Source organism: Sphaeramia orbicularis, chromosome 12, assembly GCF_902148855.1.
Source record: "Sphaeramia orbicularis chromosome 12, fSphaOr1.1, whole genome shotgun sequence".
NCBI classification, from domain to species: domain Eukaryota; kingdom Metazoa; phylum Chordata; class Actinopteri; order Kurtiformes; family Apogonidae; genus Sphaeramia; species Sphaeramia orbicularis.
The window spans coordinates 42,908,207-42,926,739 of NC_043968.1; the positions used below are offsets into that span (position 1 = coordinate 42,908,207).

Sequence of the window (18,533 nt, forward strand, 5' to 3'; positions counted from 1 at the left end):
TTATTTACTACCAGGATTCCCTCTTTCCATCTTCAAATGTGTAAAAAAAAAAAAAAAAAAAAAAAAGGATTCTTTACTCCTTTAAGAGAGCAGAGTAAGAGTCATAAAACACAAAGGTATGGAGTAAGGGTTTAAATCATGAAACTACTTTTATGGAAACTTTAACTTCCTAAGACAAGCATTATCTGTGCAGTTTGTGATAGTGATTTCATCAAATATAACATGAATTCCTCAAGTGGGTAAACACCTAAAAACTGCATGAAACATTCAGTCTCATAATGTGAAATTGGTTTGATTTAAGCATTAACTGAATGTCATTGTGAAGATAAATCAAAAGTTACCAGATGGGGAATAGAATTAGTATTCAGTTTATTACAGGTCATTTTTGAATGATTTCAAACATGTCACATACTTTTACACAATTACCTGATACTTTACTGATTTTTCCAGAACTGAATAAGGCAACTTATTAATCAAAGTGAATATAAAATTAAGCACCACTCTGATGATGGACTGCCACCAAGTGGCTCTGAGAACAAAACACAGTTTGACTGGAGTCTGTGTGGCCCATCACTGATAACCACTGCAGTCTGAGCTGTTTGTCACATCAACCCACACCTACCGTCTGTCATCTGAACAGTGTTCCAGCATTCTGACAATTCAACCTTTGCTATCAGTGTGGTGTTGACATAAACGCGTTGACATAAATGAACTCTGCATAGCACATCTGGAACCTTGGTTCTGTGTGAAGGTCGCTCTAATCAGTGCCCATATATAGATACATAGGTGTTGAGTCTATAGGGTCACTTTTTATTATCAGCTTGTGTCTCAATCTGCAAGCGGAAACTGACCTGACAAACTGAGAGGTAAGTGACTTCTCTCCATATTTCAATCTCTGTACATTAACAACCCAGAGAATGTGCTACAAATTATTTGTATGTATATGCAGACCATAACCTGCTTATATAAACATAATATATACCAAGTGAAATGCACATGTATACTGCAGAACTTGTGGCTATTGTTGGTTTTACAGTTGGACTTTAAATAACAATGGAACGGTGACAACAGCCAATCATCCCAGTAAGAAGCACACGCATGCATGCAATGTGTAGGATAACAATACTAGTGGGCTGAGCTATCAGCTCAGGTTTTTGCTTTCCAAGGGTAAGAGTTATGGAAGACAACATCATGGCTAAATATACTCAGCAAAGATTCTGATTTCAGCCTCTGGTAGAAAGTCATATGTCTGAGACTTTTATTTTACCATCACTGTTGTGGATCTACTATGACTCTTTTCTTTAAAATTCAAAGTAAATCTACTGGAACAAGATGGATTTTTATGTAAATTTGCTCCTTTCTTGCCTAAAAATATATCTGTATTTTAGGAAATTCACTATCATCCTGAAAATAATACATTATATTATGTCTTACTGTTAGTTTAATATTTTTTTATTTTACATTATATTGTCCTCCAAACACTGTAAATGATATACCTTCTATATCTGTTTAAACATTATGAAGTTGAATTTGAGTACAGGAACACCTGTTGTGTGTCCTCATTGGACTTCATCTTCCTTTTTTAATCCATCATCAACTAAGCCGCTTTCCATCCTCTTACATGCCTCATAAATCAAAGAGTGCCAATGAAATGAAACATGATAAAGTCAGGTACAGATATGGAACATCAAAGATGGAAGCAGAGACTGAAACAAGCATCTGAGACTGTTTATTCCATTCCAGTGTAATTCTCTAACAAAACAATAATGTCCTTTGGTAATAAAAAACTATGGATCTCTACTCATCCTACAGCTTTAAGTAAGTTATTGTATAGAAAGTCACCATCCAACAAATGGAGGTAGAGATGACATATAGTTATAGTACATGCTACTGACCATACTTAATTCTACGCTTTCAAGTCAATTAGCCTTAAGAGAATAAAAGTTTGTTTTCTCCAGAGCATCTTCCTTAATCTTTTTCCCTACTATTAGCTGGGTGAGTTCATCCTTTCCTGGACTCCTTACAGTGTAGTTCACTGTGCGGCTCCACCGGTATCGAACATTTTCTTGCGGCCCTCCATGCCTGACATGGCCTCCACATTCTTACGCCAGTCGCCCACTTCATTAGTAAGAACCTGGGATGCGGAAGACAAACATTAAAATCAATCTCCAGTGTTTCTGCTCTCTAATCACACCTGATTGTGGTGTGTTTCTTCACAGTGAATTTTATGCAAACTGATAAACATCATCTGTTTGGGAAAATAATTCAGATTCTTACAAACTTTGCAACCAATCTACCTTGTCCTGTTTTACGTCTTCCTTCTTCACTGACTTCAGGTTGGCTCTGAGGTCCATCGAGCCCTTGTGTTTGGATCCGAGAAGAGCTCTCATCATCTCATCTGCTGACACCCTCACCTTTCTCAGCGCAGGCTTTTTGAACTTTCCACCAAGGTCCTGTACCTTCAGTTTCAGCTCATGGATCTATGAAAATATATGAATATTTGAACATCTGAATCTATCTGAAACAAGCAGAAGTATAAACAAAGTCAGTACAACAACTGGAGCTTGTGTTAAAGCTATTATGAGGTTCTGACTTTTAACCCATAAAGACCCAAACAACCACTGGCAACAAAAATCATCTACCAGTGTACAATGTTTAATACCTGTTCATCCACTAATCCTATCAATCCATATAAATAATTGGTGTAAAATACAGTTTGTCATCTTTTCATGGTCATCAGATATGACCCGTTTGGATGTTCAGAGGCTCTGAAGTTGCTGTGGAAACACTGTCATCTTCTACAACATTGATTCCCCAGTAAAACCCATGGAGCTGGATCAATGGCAGTGGGTGGACACACTGGGTTTATGTTCAATTAATGATGTCTTTGCTGAAAAAGTCACTTTTTTTCAGTTTTCTCTGTCTCAGATATAATTACCCTCAACTTTACTCTGAGCTTTTATGAACATCTACATGATCAGTGAATTAAATATAAGAAAATACCTGATTTTCACCTAAACGACACAAACAGAGGATAGTATTATAATAAATGCAGGTTATAATAAATTCAGGTCTCCCTTGAAAAAGAGATTTCATCTCAAGGGACTTCCTGGTAAAATAAAGGTTAAATAAATTATAATAAATGCAGATGAATCACTTAAGAAAGGTTAAATCTAGAGAAAAATTCATTTGGGACCTGCCACAAAAGTAGCACTGTGTCTTTATGGGTTAAGTACAAAGGCATTTTAACAGTATGAACATCGCAAGACTGAATCAATACTTAACTTCTAATGAGTATAGATGATGTTCTGGTTCTAGTCTGTAATTACAGTGGTTTATGTGCGTAGAAAACCCAGAGTAAATAAAGGCAGTACAGGCTGTTTGTAAGATTTTAATCTCTTATTTCTTGTGTAAATTGCATTCTTCATTTCAAAGTGTTGACTGAATTAAGAAGAGCAGTGTTTGTGGTAGGTGTTGCAATACTTACATCCTTGTTGTGTTTATTCACTTTGGATTCACAGTCGTATCTTTCCTCATCCACAACATCAATTTTTGCATGAAGCTGCTTGCATAGATTCTGAGGTGGAACAGAGGATTTTGTACATTTTGTTTATACAGATCATTGATCATGCCCATCAACTGTTTATATTAATGACACTTACTTGCAGCTCTTCCAGAGACATCCCAGAGAGTTGCAAAGGTGGCAGCTTTTCTCCTAGATAACGTACTTTCTCTTCCTCCCTCTCTTGCCTCTCCTTCTCCAAATCCTCACAAGCTCTTGTGAGGAGAAGCATCTGATTGGACAGACATTCAAGTAAGTGAAAGAAACACACTGTTATATAGTTATGTAAACTTTGTCCCATGGGTGAACATATGGGAAAAAAATATCTTTAATATATGAGAAATGGTAACAGATAATATATAAAGTAATGAAATATTCTGTGTAAACTCTATCACATCTACTTACTTTGAGGGAGAGCTTGCGAGAAGCCGAAATCTTCGACTTCGGCTGTAAATAAAGTTATTTGTAATTAAATTTTTTAAATCTGTACACACTATGCACAGGGGACAAAAGTGAAAACAAGTCCTTAGTAAAACAAAATACAGTCCAGTTCAATAGAATAACACGAGGATCCCACCAGTGACTGTGACAGCTTCACAAAGGTCTTTTTCAGGATTTGATTTAATACTTACTTTCTTAATGCTTTATTAACTATGATGCGTAAAGTAATGTATGGAAAGACCTGTGTGTCAAATTGAATAGCACTCACTGCCTTCCACCCATGTGAAAAGATAATGCTTTATAATTAGGATGAAGTCAAGGGGAAAACTCTCAGTGATGCTGATAACAACTCTGATAACCACTGCCAGATCTTTGCCATGTGCATAAGGACAATGTGTCCCCTCTCCATGTGTGGAGGATTAACACTGTGGAATATATTGCATCTGACTCACCTTATCCCCCTTGGGATTCATCGCTCTGGGACTGTCAGGGTCCTGCAACACCTAAAAGGGATAAATGAAGATGATAATCCCCCATGTACAATAATAATTAGGTTTACACTAATAAAATACTAATTATTGTCTATGCAATTGAAGTAAAACTTTTCTCCATGTTAGTACGGTTAATTGCATCAGCACTAATGATATGACAAATGCTTTTAGGAACAGAAGAAAACACCTACATTGTCACCTCATGTCAAGCATTATATTTACAAAAACACAGTAAATGAGAGAAAGGGAAGTGTGAATACTAGTGTTTCAAGTTGAACTGAGACACACTGAGTTATCAAAGCACTGCCCAGAACACATCCTCTCTATCCTTTGACAAGAGGATTAAAGAATATGACATGAACAATTTCATTCACTATATTCAGTTTTTTAAACTGATTTATACTGACAACTTATAAACTCCAGCTGCAACAACTGTGTGTGACCAAAAGAAATCAAGTCGCATGTCTGCTTCTCAGTGTGGTCAAATGCTAATAAACGAATTCTATAAATTATCATAATAATCAACACAATAGCAGATATATCATGTAGTAAAACTGTTGTAAATACAGTATATCATTTACTGAGACCTGATCAAAGTGAAATTGTTTTGATATTGAATAGAATTAATTACACACTAAAAAAAATGTTAGCAATTTACTTACTTAAATTCTAAAACACAATTTAAAAAACCCATTATTACCTGTGAATGTTGTCTGTGGAGGTGTAGTGAGTCAAACAGCAGCTACTGAAGACAATGGGTGGCTTTTATGCGAGCTGGGTGGCAACTGCACAACATATCTAATGTCTGCCCCCTAAAATGTGCTGGCATGAGCCCAAGCACAGAATATCACCTCCCCTGACACTGTGACACACTGAAGAGTAATAATAAATCATGAGCATTATCTTAATGGTATTGCCCATGTATTGCCTTTTGCTTGGAATATTATTTTAAACATTCTTATATGAGAACCACAAATATATTAACACTGCATCTATGTTACAAGAATAGATTCTCTTGTGTGAGTAATTACATGAGTGGATTAGAGTTAGAGTAGGAGTAATGACCCAAATGAGAGGATTAAAATTCTAAAAAATAAAGCAGTTGATCATTACAATACCCACCCAAAGCCCTAATGCATAGCAAACGCACACATCAGATCCTAAGTATAGCTTAGGCCGATCTACACATATAACCTTCATTATCTCTGTAATAAATGTGGTTGCAATGTTAAAACATAAAATCAGATTCTAGAAAATCATTTCCTACAGTTATTTAGTATTTCTAACCATTTGGGGGTATTTTCTGTGAGTTTATCACAGACTATTATGTACGATCATGTATGAGAGAGAGGGGTAGTTATTGAAGTGATTTATTATAGAGGGAAAGTATACACTGACATTACCAAGGTTAAATGAAAGGAATTAGATCCTACTACATTTGATCTATTCTAATCACAGATATTATTATGAAAATGTTTAAACAATAAACACTGGTTAGTGCAGTTATGTGAGCCTAAAAACAACAAGAGGTGGTTCTGTTTTTGTCTCTCGGAGCTTTGACTTCATTATAAGATCAGTAGGAGGAATAAGAGGTTTAACTCCTATGAAACTGGATACGGACTGAGAAAAGGAAGAACGCCTTAAACAATAACAAATGTGAAGTAATTTATGAAAAAAGGGAGAAAGAGCCAAGACAAGAGGCAGGAAAGAGGCTTTATCAGTAGCTGCCAGTAAGGCCTGATGGATTTATCTGATGGAGTTTATAACAGGACAAATTCTTAGGTCAGAATTTATCCAAAAACTTGAAACATGGGGGGGGGTGCACATCAAGCTGAATTATATACATCCAGATGAAGTGATGAAGACTTTGTTCCAACAGTCTCTGACCTTGTTTCTTACCCATCTGGGTATCTATTACAATTAGTTACTCAGCTGTAATGGCTGATGCTCTGCAAATGGCTTGGCAGTTGTTAACAAGAAATTATAAATAGAAAAACAGCACATACCCGAGAGGAAAATAAATGTAGAAGTGCCAAAGCAAATGTTTGTTATTCCAAATATGTAATTTAATTTTAAAGGATCCACAGGCAAAAAACATGTTTTAATCTGTCAACTAGGGATGTAACGATTACCGGTATAATAATAAACCATGGTAAAATTGCAGATGGATTGTATTACCGTTTAAATTCTAATTATCATAATAACTGTCTTTGATTACCGCATTTTTCCGGAGAAAATGCCTATGTAAAGATCTGCTTTTATGTCAAATATTTGAGTATAGTTTGAATTTATTACCATTTTAATTTTATATACCTAATATTTGGAACCAGTATTCACTTTTAAAGTCTTTGAAAAGGTTCCTTAAGCATCTTTGTGTTATTTATGCAATAAATTACATACATTTTTCAAATCAGATTTTATATATTTTTTTGTGTTTTCTGGCCTTTTATGTTTTTATAGCAGATTAAAGTGAAAAAAATAACAGGCAGATGATACAGATGAAGTTGTGCTGAAAAAAAAAAAAAAGATTCCAAACATGGGTATAGTAAACATTTGTTTATATAGTATATAAAGGCAAAATTAAAAGTACTGAAAAACGGACAAAATAGGCTCAGATCACTGAGGATTAATATTTGAATGTTTCTACCAACAGAAAGTACATAGTGCCTATTATTTTATTTTATTTTTAAATACAACTTGGTTAAATTATTTCAGTGTGTATTAGTACTTTTTGAACATTTTGAGCACAATTTCAATAATACCACGATAATAATGATAACCGTGATAATGTTGCTCACAATAACCGTGATGTGAAATTTTCATATCGTTACATCCCTACTGTCAGCCAGGTGTGACTTTAGATGAGGAATTTCACGAAGGCACAGATCACTCAACACATTTCTAAATTCAATTATGCAGAGCAGTAATGTTTAAATCCCTATAGAGCGGTAAAGATAAACATATATTGCATATATTCAGATACTGTAGGTCTTAGATGCCATCCGTTTGGATTTTTAGACCCTATCTATTTGCATTTTTCAATGTCTTACTGTGTTTACTTCAGCTGTCAACAACTTCTTGTGCTGACCTGACCAATGTTTGAGAGAATGTTTGTGAAGCTCAGCCTGAGTTCTGACACTTAACCCTAAGCGTCAAGTTTCTTTTCTTTCCACTGGCTTACACTGGAAAGCTGATGCAAGTGCTAAGATGTTTCTAGTAAACCAAGCATTAACTGCAAGGACATTTACAGAAGAGTCACATGAAATATATAAGAGTCTATGTTGTACGTTGGTCTTAGTGATTTGTAAGATCTTGTCACAGATTTAAAAAACTGATGTGGAATGACAACATGTGTCTGCAGCAGTCTGACATGACATGCTGACTTGTCATGACTCTGTTAATGTGCAAACACTCTCATAGAAACTTGGCTGTGAATTCTAACACCACCAGCCTTACCCACACTTGTTAGTTTGATGTTATTCTCAAAGTTTTTATGGGGTGTGTCAGACAGTTAATATTCTCTTTGACATATAAAGTTCTTGTAACAGAGCAGAAACAGGAGCTAAAGGGACAATACCTCAGAGTGCACTGAGAAGCAATAAAAGGAGGAAGACACCGGGGACAACAAATGTTCTGTCATCATTTTTTTCAGTGATCCTCAGCAGGTGGGAGTGCTATTTCTGATGCAACCCAACTCCCAACTCTGTCTCCACACAAACACATACATATAAAAAATAGAGAGGCCTTGATATCTGGGAACTGCTTGTAATGCACTTTCTACGGTTTGTGCTTTCATAAATAGGAAGGTGACAGCTCACTGTGCCGCCCTATACTTCTCTGTACGTGGTGCTAAAACTGACAACTAAACTTATTCTGCACCTTTGAGATGAAAAGAAAATAGTTATCCTGTTAATCTCCAAGGCAAACTTGGTATGTGGTTTGTGGAGGATCTGCATACATATAGTTTATCCCCACCTGTTCTTTAAAGAATTACATGTTATGTCAGTTGTTTGCTGTAATCCATCTACCAATAATCATGACCCGACGAGTAAAGCCATGAGATGACAAGATGCTTAGTTGTCCATGTTATCACTACAAATGACTTTGTACCTAAAAAAGGAGTGCAACATTATTATTATTATTATTATTATTAATAATAATAATAATAGTATTATAATATTAATAATAATATTAATATAATAATATATATATATATAATAATATTATTATTTTATTTTTTATTCTTTTTTTTTTTTTTACTTCATTTATTTATATGTTCATCTATAGAAGTATGCACATTTTCATTTTCATCAGTATTTTTGTGTTTTAATTTGTGACATTCAAAATGCCCTGTTATTTTGTTCATCTGTTCATTGATGTTTGTAAAAAAAAAAAAAAAAAAAAAAAAAAGAAGTGTACAATTGCTATTTTATATTTTGCACTGGTATATAAATTTGAAGGAAACTCAATTAAAAAAAAAAAAAAGTGAATTAAAAGGAAACTCCCCTTTAACATCATGAAATGCATTTTTTAACCTAAATATAGTAGATGGACAATTTCACATTTAAACTGTGTGAATCCTAAAACCATAAAAAGCTTTTTATCTATTCTTAAGTTAGTTGGATGAAGTTAAACCAGAAATCTGTTTAAAATCAGAAATTATGTTATCATTAAGATGCAGTTTTTCAAGTCTTGCTAGACACCAGCCCTGAGCTGTCTCCTAAAACTTCTTGGATCTTGTTCAGACCTCCATAGTGGCACCTCTGTTTGGACACAGGGTACAAAGAGCAGCTGACACATGACTTCAGCCAAGCGGTCTACCATGGCATCCCTGGTCCCACTGGTCTAACCTTGACACTGCCCTAAGTAGCCCACATATCTCAGCTATTCCCTTATATCTGCCTGCATCCATGACTGCAGCTGATTTTGAAGAGATCCTGACAAGCCCAATGAAAAACTGTGCTACTGTTTCAGCTATAGCTGTCTGTTGTTCACAGAAAAGAAACAGTACAAATAGCGATTCGGTCTGTATTTTTGACTTATTTTAATTCTGTTCCAAATATAATCATACAGAAAATGGGACAACAACAGTACTTGATATGGCCATGCCCAGAATCCTCTTCATTTTACTCCCTTTTAGAATAACCCACCTTCATAAACAGGGATTTTTGCAGGGTTGAAATGAACACACATATTTATTTTTCATTCTATTTTCTTCACATATAACAATAAAAAAATATATGAAATATTTGCACATCCTTAAAAAACACACAAAAATAAACTAAATGGGTTCTAAAGGTTAAAGTCATTGTTTAGTGTGACCTCTGACCCCATGACACAAAGCAGCACAAACAGTTAAAACATCTGACATGTGTTGAATGAAACCTGGTATAAATTGGTTTTGTATTCATTTGGTACTATCTTTGGATGTATTTAGTTGGTTTGTCCGACTTTATACAGTATGATTTTATAGCTAGTTGTGTATGGCTAACCATTAAGGTTATTATTATTTACAAGGGGGCAGGAAATATAAGATTTTCTTCATCCTGCTCCTTTTCAAGCATGGGTGTGTACATGTTTGTTTACTTGATGATTATTGAATGTTTAATTATGAAATGCACAACCATGAAATAAATAAATTAAATAAATAAATAAATAAATAAATAAATAAATAAACATCCGAAAATTACTACAATGCATCTCATATTGTCTGAACAAAAGGGTTAAAGACATGCTAAGTGCAAAGAAAGGTCATGTTAAATACTATCAATTTGGTTTACAGAAGTTGTTTTTTCCTGAAACTTGTTTTTATTGCTGTACATATTTCACATATATCCAGAGTGGATCCTAATACAGAGACTAGAAATATGTGCATATATGTGGACATTATAACTTTAATAAACCAACACACCTAATGTTGGCCTGGGACTTTAGCACAGCCTACTGTATTTCCACAGACAGTACAACTTGCATCACATTACTAAAAAATGTCCTTGTGTTTCCTTCCATGGGCTGTAAGACAGTGTCAGTACTGACTGTGTCCACATGAGGTCAGCAGAGCTTTACTTTACTCCGCGCTACAGCAGCGTTCATGCAAGAATTTTTGCTCTAAATATATTTATCAAACTTTTACAGAATTGAGTAGAACAGAACTGATTTTTAGTATTTTCACCTCAGCTCAGCTTTAGGCTATAAAGCACTTTAACCCTTTCATGCATGAATTATGAGAACCTTAGTAAAGATTTTTTTTTTTTCTTGAGTGTTTTTATTCCTCCTTAGACATGAAAAACAAACAAACAAAAAATAACAACAACAACAACAACAACAACAAAACACAATGCAATCGATTTATTTTTCATGAAGTTACAAAAATGTCCATGCATTTAATTTTCGAAGTAAAGAAACATGTGTTTAATACCCAATATCAAAAAGTACAGAAGAGGATTAGGGCCACTCAAAAAAAAAACTAACAAAAAAAAAAAAAAAAAATTAATTAAAATAAGGTCCAATACATGCATATTTTTAATAATTATTATGGAGAAAAAAAAGTCAGAATTCTGAGATTAAAGTCAGAATTCTGAGAAAAAGTCAGAATTCTGAGGAAAAAAGGTCAGAACTCTGAGGGAAAAAAGTCAGCATTTAATTTTTGAAGTAAAGAAACATGTGTTTAATACCCAATATCAGAAAGTACAGAAGAGGATTAGGGCCACTCAAAAAACAAAAAAAAACAAAAAAACAACAACAATAAATTAAAATAAGGTCCAGTACATGCATATTTTTAATTATTATTATGAAAAAAAAAGTCAGAATTCTGAGATTAAAGCCAGAATTCTGAGATTAAAGTCCAGTGGCCATACTCCTGTTCTGTAAGAAAGTAGTATGAAAACAATGAAATAAAAACATTTTTAATGCTGCAAACCTGATTTCAAAACTGTTTTCTCCTATTTTAACATATTCTAATACTGATTATTACTCCCTTCATGAAGACAACATGCAAAAAAACCCTTTGTGTCTAACAAATAAGTGATTTACACTCAAACATGTTGGTGCAGATCGTTTTTATCAAGAACAGCAAAGGTACAGTAATGGTCTGAATGTCAAGTGTATTATGGGATGGTGCATAAGCGTCCACTGTGTTGGCTGATATGGAACTAAAACAACAAAATCCATGAATATACAAGAGAACAGATGTAGAATAGCTGTATACTGTAGTGACCACTTTGCATGAAAGGGTTAAAAACAACTCAGTCAACGAAAGTGCTGTATGCAATAAATTATGTTGGCAAAAAATTAAAAAAAAAAAAAAAAAAATTAAATAAAAACTAATCCTGACTGGATGCAGAGGAAAACCCTCCAGTTTGATTTGTGTTTTACGGGGATGGTTTTATTGTATTTATTATCAGACCTGACCTCTGAAGTCAGGGCGTGGTACTCCAGTCTGTGTTCTTTTAATGCCTGAGGGTTTGGTGTCGCCCATGCAGGAAACATCCAGCAGGGGGCGACAGCAACTCATATCACAGACCCCAGCGGGAGGCCAGAGCGAGACTGGCGTTTCACAAGAGCTAGTGTCAAGTCAGCGAAATTAAGAACAGGACTTTGATTCAGATTCTTCCAAAATAATCCACTTAACTGAGTCTCATGAATATGGAGAGGGTTCTAAAAGGAGACAGGAAGGCAGATATGGATATGTCTTTAAGTCTTTAAGTGTGTGTGTGTGTGTGTGTGTGTGTGTGTGTGTGTGTGTGTGTGTGTGTGTGTGTGTGTGTGTGTGTGCGTGTGTGAGTGCGTGTGTGTGTGTGTGTGTGTGTGTGTATGCAGGGTGTGTATTTATGTGTGCATAACTCAGGTCCTGTCTGACCTGTTCACAAATGTTCAATACACGCAAAACATCAAACAGGAAACAGATCAGAGGTGGAGCCACATTCAGCAGAGCAAAGGTCAAAGTTCTCAGTGTGATCAGAGCTGCAGATGTGTCTGTGGAACCGTCAAACAAACCTTAAACCCACTTCATCAGATCTGTTTCCATTCTCAGCAGAGTCTCAGACAAACAGCGGTGAGTCCAACTGAGCTGACCCACAGAACACACTGAACACACACTGAACACCACACTTCAACTCCAAACACACAAATAGAACTCTATTCATTTCACACCAACTCTCCTGAAATGGTTCCTATCACTGAACCACATGGATAAACCAACAGGATTTACAAAGATTCTATATTGTTACAGTCCATGTCCTTTAGATGGTCTGGACTTCGGTTCGACGTCTCTTCCTGCTTTTGTTTCCACTAACATTTTCTACAGTTACACTTTAATGAACTTCCAGAACATTTCAAAGTCAAAGTGTTGGACTGACGTCATGGATTTTAAACACTGCTGTAGTCATGTGACTGACCAGTCACACTTAGATGAAGACCAGTCACACTTAGATGAAGACCATAAAGGACTTTTATGAGTCTCCTTATTATAAATGATCACACGATGATAAACACTGATTATATAATTACGAATATTTCAGTGTTGTATCTGTTCTGTTGGTCCATAGATATGGCTGCTGCCGGTCATGTCCGATCTGAAGATCTGTTCCTGTGTTCCATCTGTGAGAATGTCTTCACTGATCCAGTCACAACATCATGTGGACACAACTTCTGCAAATCCTGCATCTCTGAACACTGGAGGGTTAATGTCCCATATCAGTGTCCCATGTGTAAAGAGGATTTTGACACAAAACCTCAGCTGAAGATCAACACTCTATTCTCAGAGATGGTGGCTCAGTTCAGACCTAAAGAACAGAAGGCAGAGCTGAAGAAGACAGAGGGTGAAATTGAGCAGATGATCCTGGAGAGACAAATGAAGATCCTGGAGATCCAATGGTCAGTGGAGGTCAGTAAGAATGCTGCAGACAGAGAGGCAGCAGAAGGTGTGAAGGTCTACACTGCTCTGATGGAGACTGTTCAGAGAAGTCTGAACCAGCTCATTGAGGAGATCCAAGAAAAGCAGAGGACCACCAAGGAAAAGGCTGAAGACTTCATCAAAAAGCTCGAACAGGAAATCTATGAGCTGGAGAAGAGAAGCACTGAGGTGGAGTAGATCTCAGGCTCTGAAGACCACCTCCGCTTTGTCCAGAGGGTCACATGTGGAAAAGCTGCTCCATCCATGAAGACCTGGACAAAGGTCAGCATCTGTCCACCATCATATGAGGGGACTGTGGTGAGAGCTTTGTCTCAGCTGGAGGACAAACTCACAGAAGACATGAAGAAGGTGTTTGAAGCTGAGCTGAAGAGAGTCCAACAGTATGAGGTGGATCTGATTCTGGTTCCAGATACAGCTTATCCTAGACTCATCCTGTCTGATGATGGAAAACAGGTTCATGATGGTGATGAAAAGAAGAACCTTCCAGACAAACCACAGAGATTCACTTTTTGGCCTTGTATCTTAGCGAAGCAGAGTTTCTCTTCAGGCAGGTTTTACTTCAAAGTTCAGGTTAAAGGAAAAACTGACTGGTATTTAGGAGTGGCCAGAGAGTCCATCGACAGGAAACTGATCATAATGAGTCCTCAGGACGGATACTGGACCATCTGGTTGAGGAATGGAAACAAGTACTTTGCTTGTGCTGATCCTTCTGTCCGTCTGTCTGTGAAGTCTGGTCTTCAGAAGGTGGGGGTGTTTGTGGATTATGAGGAGGGTCTGGTCTCCTTTTATGACGTAGGTTCTTCAGTTCCCATCTACTCCTTCATTGGCTGCTGCTTCAATGATAAACTCCTCCCATTCTTCTGTCCATATTTTAATGATGGAGGTAAAAATTCTGCTCCTCTGATCATCACTCCTGTCGACACTGAGTAAGAAATTCATCAAATGGACAGATTTTCTCTGATTTACTGAAGTCACTAAACTTAGCGACAATGTAAACTGTTTGAACGTGTATTAATCTGTATCCAAATGCACCGAAATACTAGCATTTGTGGTGATAATTATCCTGGTTTGACAGATTCTGATGCACTGTGATTAAATACGATAATGATGGTGTTTTAATGTTAACTTTAATTACATATGTTGTGATTGTGAATGTGTTTCCATTATGTGATTGATTTTATACATTCAAATGATAGAAGTGTTCAGGAGGATTCAATATTCAATAATAACAATGACAGTAAAGATTATCTTCATCAACTGTAATAAATACAGTCATATACTGTCTTCATTTTAAATAAGAAAAATAGGACCAATGGCCCTGTAGCTTACCAGCACTTCCTATCTCGTATAATGGGGAAATTTTTCAAAGTTGCACCAAATCCAGAATCAGATCCGGATCCAAATAATTTCACTAACTTTTGTTGACATCATCATAAAGAAGCTGTATACCAAGTTTGAAGTCAATTGGAATTGTGGTTTCGGAGAAGAAGACGATTGAAAGTTTTGTAACGGACGACAGACGCCGCCGCCACCACCGCCAGAGGCCGCATGACAACAGTAGCTTACAGCCTATTGGCCGGTAAGCTAAAAACCTTTAAATATTAAATGTTTGTTTTCTATTTGTTCATAGATAAACGCATGTAATTATTGTAAACACTGTATTTTCACATCAGCTCAGATGGAGGTTGTACGATCACATTTAAGACCAAATACATTGAAACGATTCATCAGTTATGAAAATATTTAATCTGATTAAATTTACTGAAGTTGAAATCCAATTAATCCACTTGATAAATCACAAACTTTCAACTGATTTTGATGATTCTGCTCAAATATCTTAACTATGTATTTACATGTAAAAAATTAAGAAACAAATTGAAATATTCACATTATTTCTACTTTGTGAAATGTAAGACTTCAATATATCTTAAACTCTAAACAGATTTGTCTTGTGTTTCTTCTTTTTTTAATCTAACACTGTAATAGTCTAGTTGTAAACAATGCAAAAATGCAGAGTTTTACCGTCAAACCCCCCCAAAAAGCCCCTTCAGCCTGATTAAAGCCTTATATGAATAAATCCAGGTTGTCGATTGTGAATCTACTTCAACAGAACATCATGTCCAGATCACCCAGACCTCATACATGAAATGGACAAACTAGTAGCATCTTAAGAGTTTATGCATGTGATAACTGTGAAAAAAATCTGTGTGTTTTACTGGGGAATCAATATTGTAGAAAATGATGGCATTTCCACGGTAACCACGGAGCCTCTGAACGTCCAGATGGGTCATATCTAATGGACATGAAAAGATGAAGAACTGTATTTTACCTGAATTATTTGTCTATATTGATAGGATTAGTGGTTTAAAAGTTATGGAACATTTTAGATCAGTAGATGCTTTGGTCGCTGGAGGGCTTTGTGCAACATCCTGTTGCACAAAGATTATATCATCAAATATTTGAACTCAGTCATTGGTCCAAAATAGGAGCTAATGGAACTGGAACCTCAGAACGTTTCAGGCCACAGGACCACAATAAAAACCTTCCACTAAAAGGGAAGTATTTGACAGCGTGTGTGTGTGTGTGTGTGTGTGTATTTGTTTTAGATCATGTAATAGTTTGCTATACTATGTTGCAAATAAACATTCATTTCACTGGGTTACAAAAAAAATGTTTTTTGCAAGTTGTCTAGGTTTTTTCAACTGAATTAGGACCATTTTGCACCGCTAAATCCAAAAATGACATCTGTTTTTCTCAATCAGGTCAGGTTTTTTTGCTAATTTGATTTTGAAAAATTTGATCTTCTCACAAAATTGATTACATTTTTGTGACTTTATCAGTTGATTTTTTATATAGTTCTCACCCAAAATAGGTTTTAAGAGAAAAAAAATCATTTTCTAACAGGATTCCTGTTAGGTACAATGGTGTATTCACCGCAGATGTAGCAGAATACGTCAGGCTTATTTTTACAAGATCTTCTAGTCGAAGCCATTTCATTCACCTGTAATATTAAAAAAAACATTAATCATAAATTGGCAAAAGTAAAATCTTCAGAACTCGTTTATTGCAAGAAATATGAAAGAATTTTGTATCATATGATGTGAAAATGCCCATAAATGTAAGCAAAAATGTTAAAAGGCCAATATGTAGCCTAGTTCAGAAACTTGACCTGATTGAGCAAAATTAATATGATTTTTGGATTCAGCACACCAAAATTATCCTAAATCAGCTCAAAAAACTTAAACAATAAATTTGTTGTTGACCAGTGTTTTAGACGACATTTAGTCTATATAATGTATATTATTATGGACGGAGGCAGAAAAGCCAGGTGTAGATTTCAAAGATTCCAGTTGATAAAGATCAAACATACAATGACAAGGCCACAAGAACATACAACAATCTTAACATACAAACAAAAACAAACCAATATATACAGTACAAAAGGATTCTTAAACATTAGTTCTCTTCGAAAAGTTCTTCATATAGTTCAGTGGTTCCCAACCTTTTTTGGCTCATGACCCCATTTTAACGTCACAAATTTCTGGTGACCCCAGACATTCAAAACAGAGACTTTTTTTTTTTTTGTTGCTAAAATTAATTAGTTTTTGATCATGCTATAGTTTGCTATACTATGTTGCAAATGAACATTAATTTTTGGATGACATTTAGTCTATATAATGTATATTATTATGGACAGAGGCAGAAAAGCCAGGTGTGTGCACAAAGTGAGAATTTGATTTTCTTGGTCAGGATATGTACAGTCAGTCCAGCTTGGATTTACAAGGCTGACAATTAATACTGAACAAACAAGAACTCAAACTATGAATTATGAAAGAGCTGCAGCATCTGAAACTGACCACAATGAACATTTGAAAGATAAACAGTACCACAGTGCTTCAGTTTCAGCTTCACAGTTTGTCATGTCTTTTATGTATTGGGATTGTCTCTCTGAACTCAGCATATATTTATTATTAGTAAGCTTTTATTTCTATTTTTATCAATTACAAGAAATTTCAGGCAACCCCATTTGAATTCCAGGTGACCCCACGTGGGGTCCCGACCCCAAGGTTGAAAAATACTCCCAGTTAGTGAAACTGCTAACTTGAATATGTAGTCCCAGGTTACAAACAATAAAACAATACATATCTCAACACAATTACAATCTAATACAAAAAACACTAAAACAGGCTTACTATACAATCAGTCATTAAAACAGACTCAGCATTAAGGGATAATCTAGGCTATTGTAAATAATAAAACCCACAAGTGTGATACAGTATGATATACTGGTGTGCATCTATATCAGCTGTGTTCCCATATATGTTATCTGTAAAACTACATTATTACCACATGCATGCTCTGGATGTGTGCATGTGTGTGTGTGTGTGTGTGTGTGTGTGTGTGTGTGTGTATTAAATTGTCTTCATTTACAACAGGCTTAATATACAGTTTTGTAATGTATGTTTTCACTCAACACATAGGGCTATTGCATTTGGAAACAGCTTATGCCATAGGTGTCAAACATGCGGCCTGGGGGCCAAATGTGGCCCACCACAGGTTCCATTCCGGCCCGTGGGATGAAAGTGCAAAAATTAACCTGAACAATCAAGGTTGTCCAAATCGTTTTGGTTCAGGTTCCACATACAGACCCATGTGATCTCAAGTAAAAATAACAACACAATTACCCATAATAATGAAAACTACAAATTTTCTTTGTGAAAAATTATGTGGAAAAAATATAAGTGAAAAAAATAACATTACACTGTGAAAATAATTACATTTACAAAACTATTCTTTCACAATAAAATGCAAATAAATACATAAATAAAAACAAAGATGAACAACCCGAAATGTGCAGTTTTAACAATATTCTGCCTGATACTAAATGTTTGAGCATTTATGGATACACTATGATCTGTAGTTGTGTTAATAATAAGAGATGGAATACTGTAGAAATTTTTCAAATTTTAGTTCCAAACTCCAAAATTTGAACAATATTCTGCCTGTTACCAAATGTTTATGTAACACTGTGTGTAATGTACATGTATAAGTAATAAGTCGAGGCATAATATTGTTAAAATTGCACTAATTTTTCAAATGAAATTTCTGTTTTTTTAGGTTATTC

General features: G+C 35.4%; 2 protein-coding genes across 2 annotated transcripts; one reads left to right on the forward strand and one right to left on the reverse strand.

The window, feature by feature from the left end:
* Positions 1-1,712: 1,712 nt before the first annotated feature.
* On the reverse strand, positions 1,713-5,300 carry LOC115430369 (troponin I, slow skeletal muscle-like). The gene is made up of 7 exons (XM_030150353.1): positions 5,195-5,300; positions 4,456-4,506; positions 3,968-4,009; positions 3,663-3,794; positions 3,488-3,577; positions 2,298-2,480; positions 1,713-2,134 (listed from the first exon to the last, which is right to left on the reverse strand). Exons 2-7 carry the CDS (start codon positions 4,474-4,476, stop codon positions 2,033-2,035), a joined length of 570 nt encoding a protein of 189 aa, XP_030006213.1. The 5' UTR covers positions 4,477-4,506; positions 5,195-5,300; the 3' UTR covers positions 1,713-2,032.
* A 7,133-nt stretch (positions 5,301-12,433) lies between these two features.
* Positions 12,434-14,687, forward strand: LOC115430368 (E3 ubiquitin-protein ligase TRIM17-like). The gene is made up of 2 exons (XM_030150352.1): positions 12,434-12,547; positions 13,041-14,687. Exons 1-2 carry the CDS (start codon positions 12,463-12,465, stop codon positions 13,583-13,585), a joined length of 630 nt encoding a protein of 209 aa, XP_030006212.1. The 5' UTR covers positions 12,434-12,462; the 3' UTR covers positions 13,586-14,687.
* Positions 14,688-18,533: the final 3,846 nt, after the last annotated feature.

What these genes read in the sequence shown, in the direction of transcription:
- LOC115430369 (XM_030150353.1), bottom strand. Translation starts at nt 4,476, where the DNA reads ATGAATCCCAAGGGGGATAAG. An exon ending in TGAATAAACACAACAAGGAT is followed by an intron (nt 2,481 to 3,487) that starts GTAAGTATTGCA and finishes ATATTTTCATAG; the next exon opens with ATCCATGAGCTGAAACTGAA. An exon ending in AAGACGTAAAACAGGACAAG is followed by an intron (nt 2,135 to 2,297) that starts GTAGATTGGTTG and finishes TCCGCATCCCAG; the next exon opens with GTTCTTACTAATGAAGTGGG.
- LOC115430368 (XM_030150352.1), top strand. Translation starts at nt 12,463, where the DNA reads ATGTGTCTGTGGAACCGTCAAACAAACCTTAAACCCACTTCATCAGAT. An exon ending in AGAGTCTCAGACAAACAGCG is followed by an intron (nt 12,548 to 13,040) that starts GTGAGTCCAACT and finishes GTTGGTCCATAG; the next exon opens with ATATGGCTGCTGCCGGTCAT.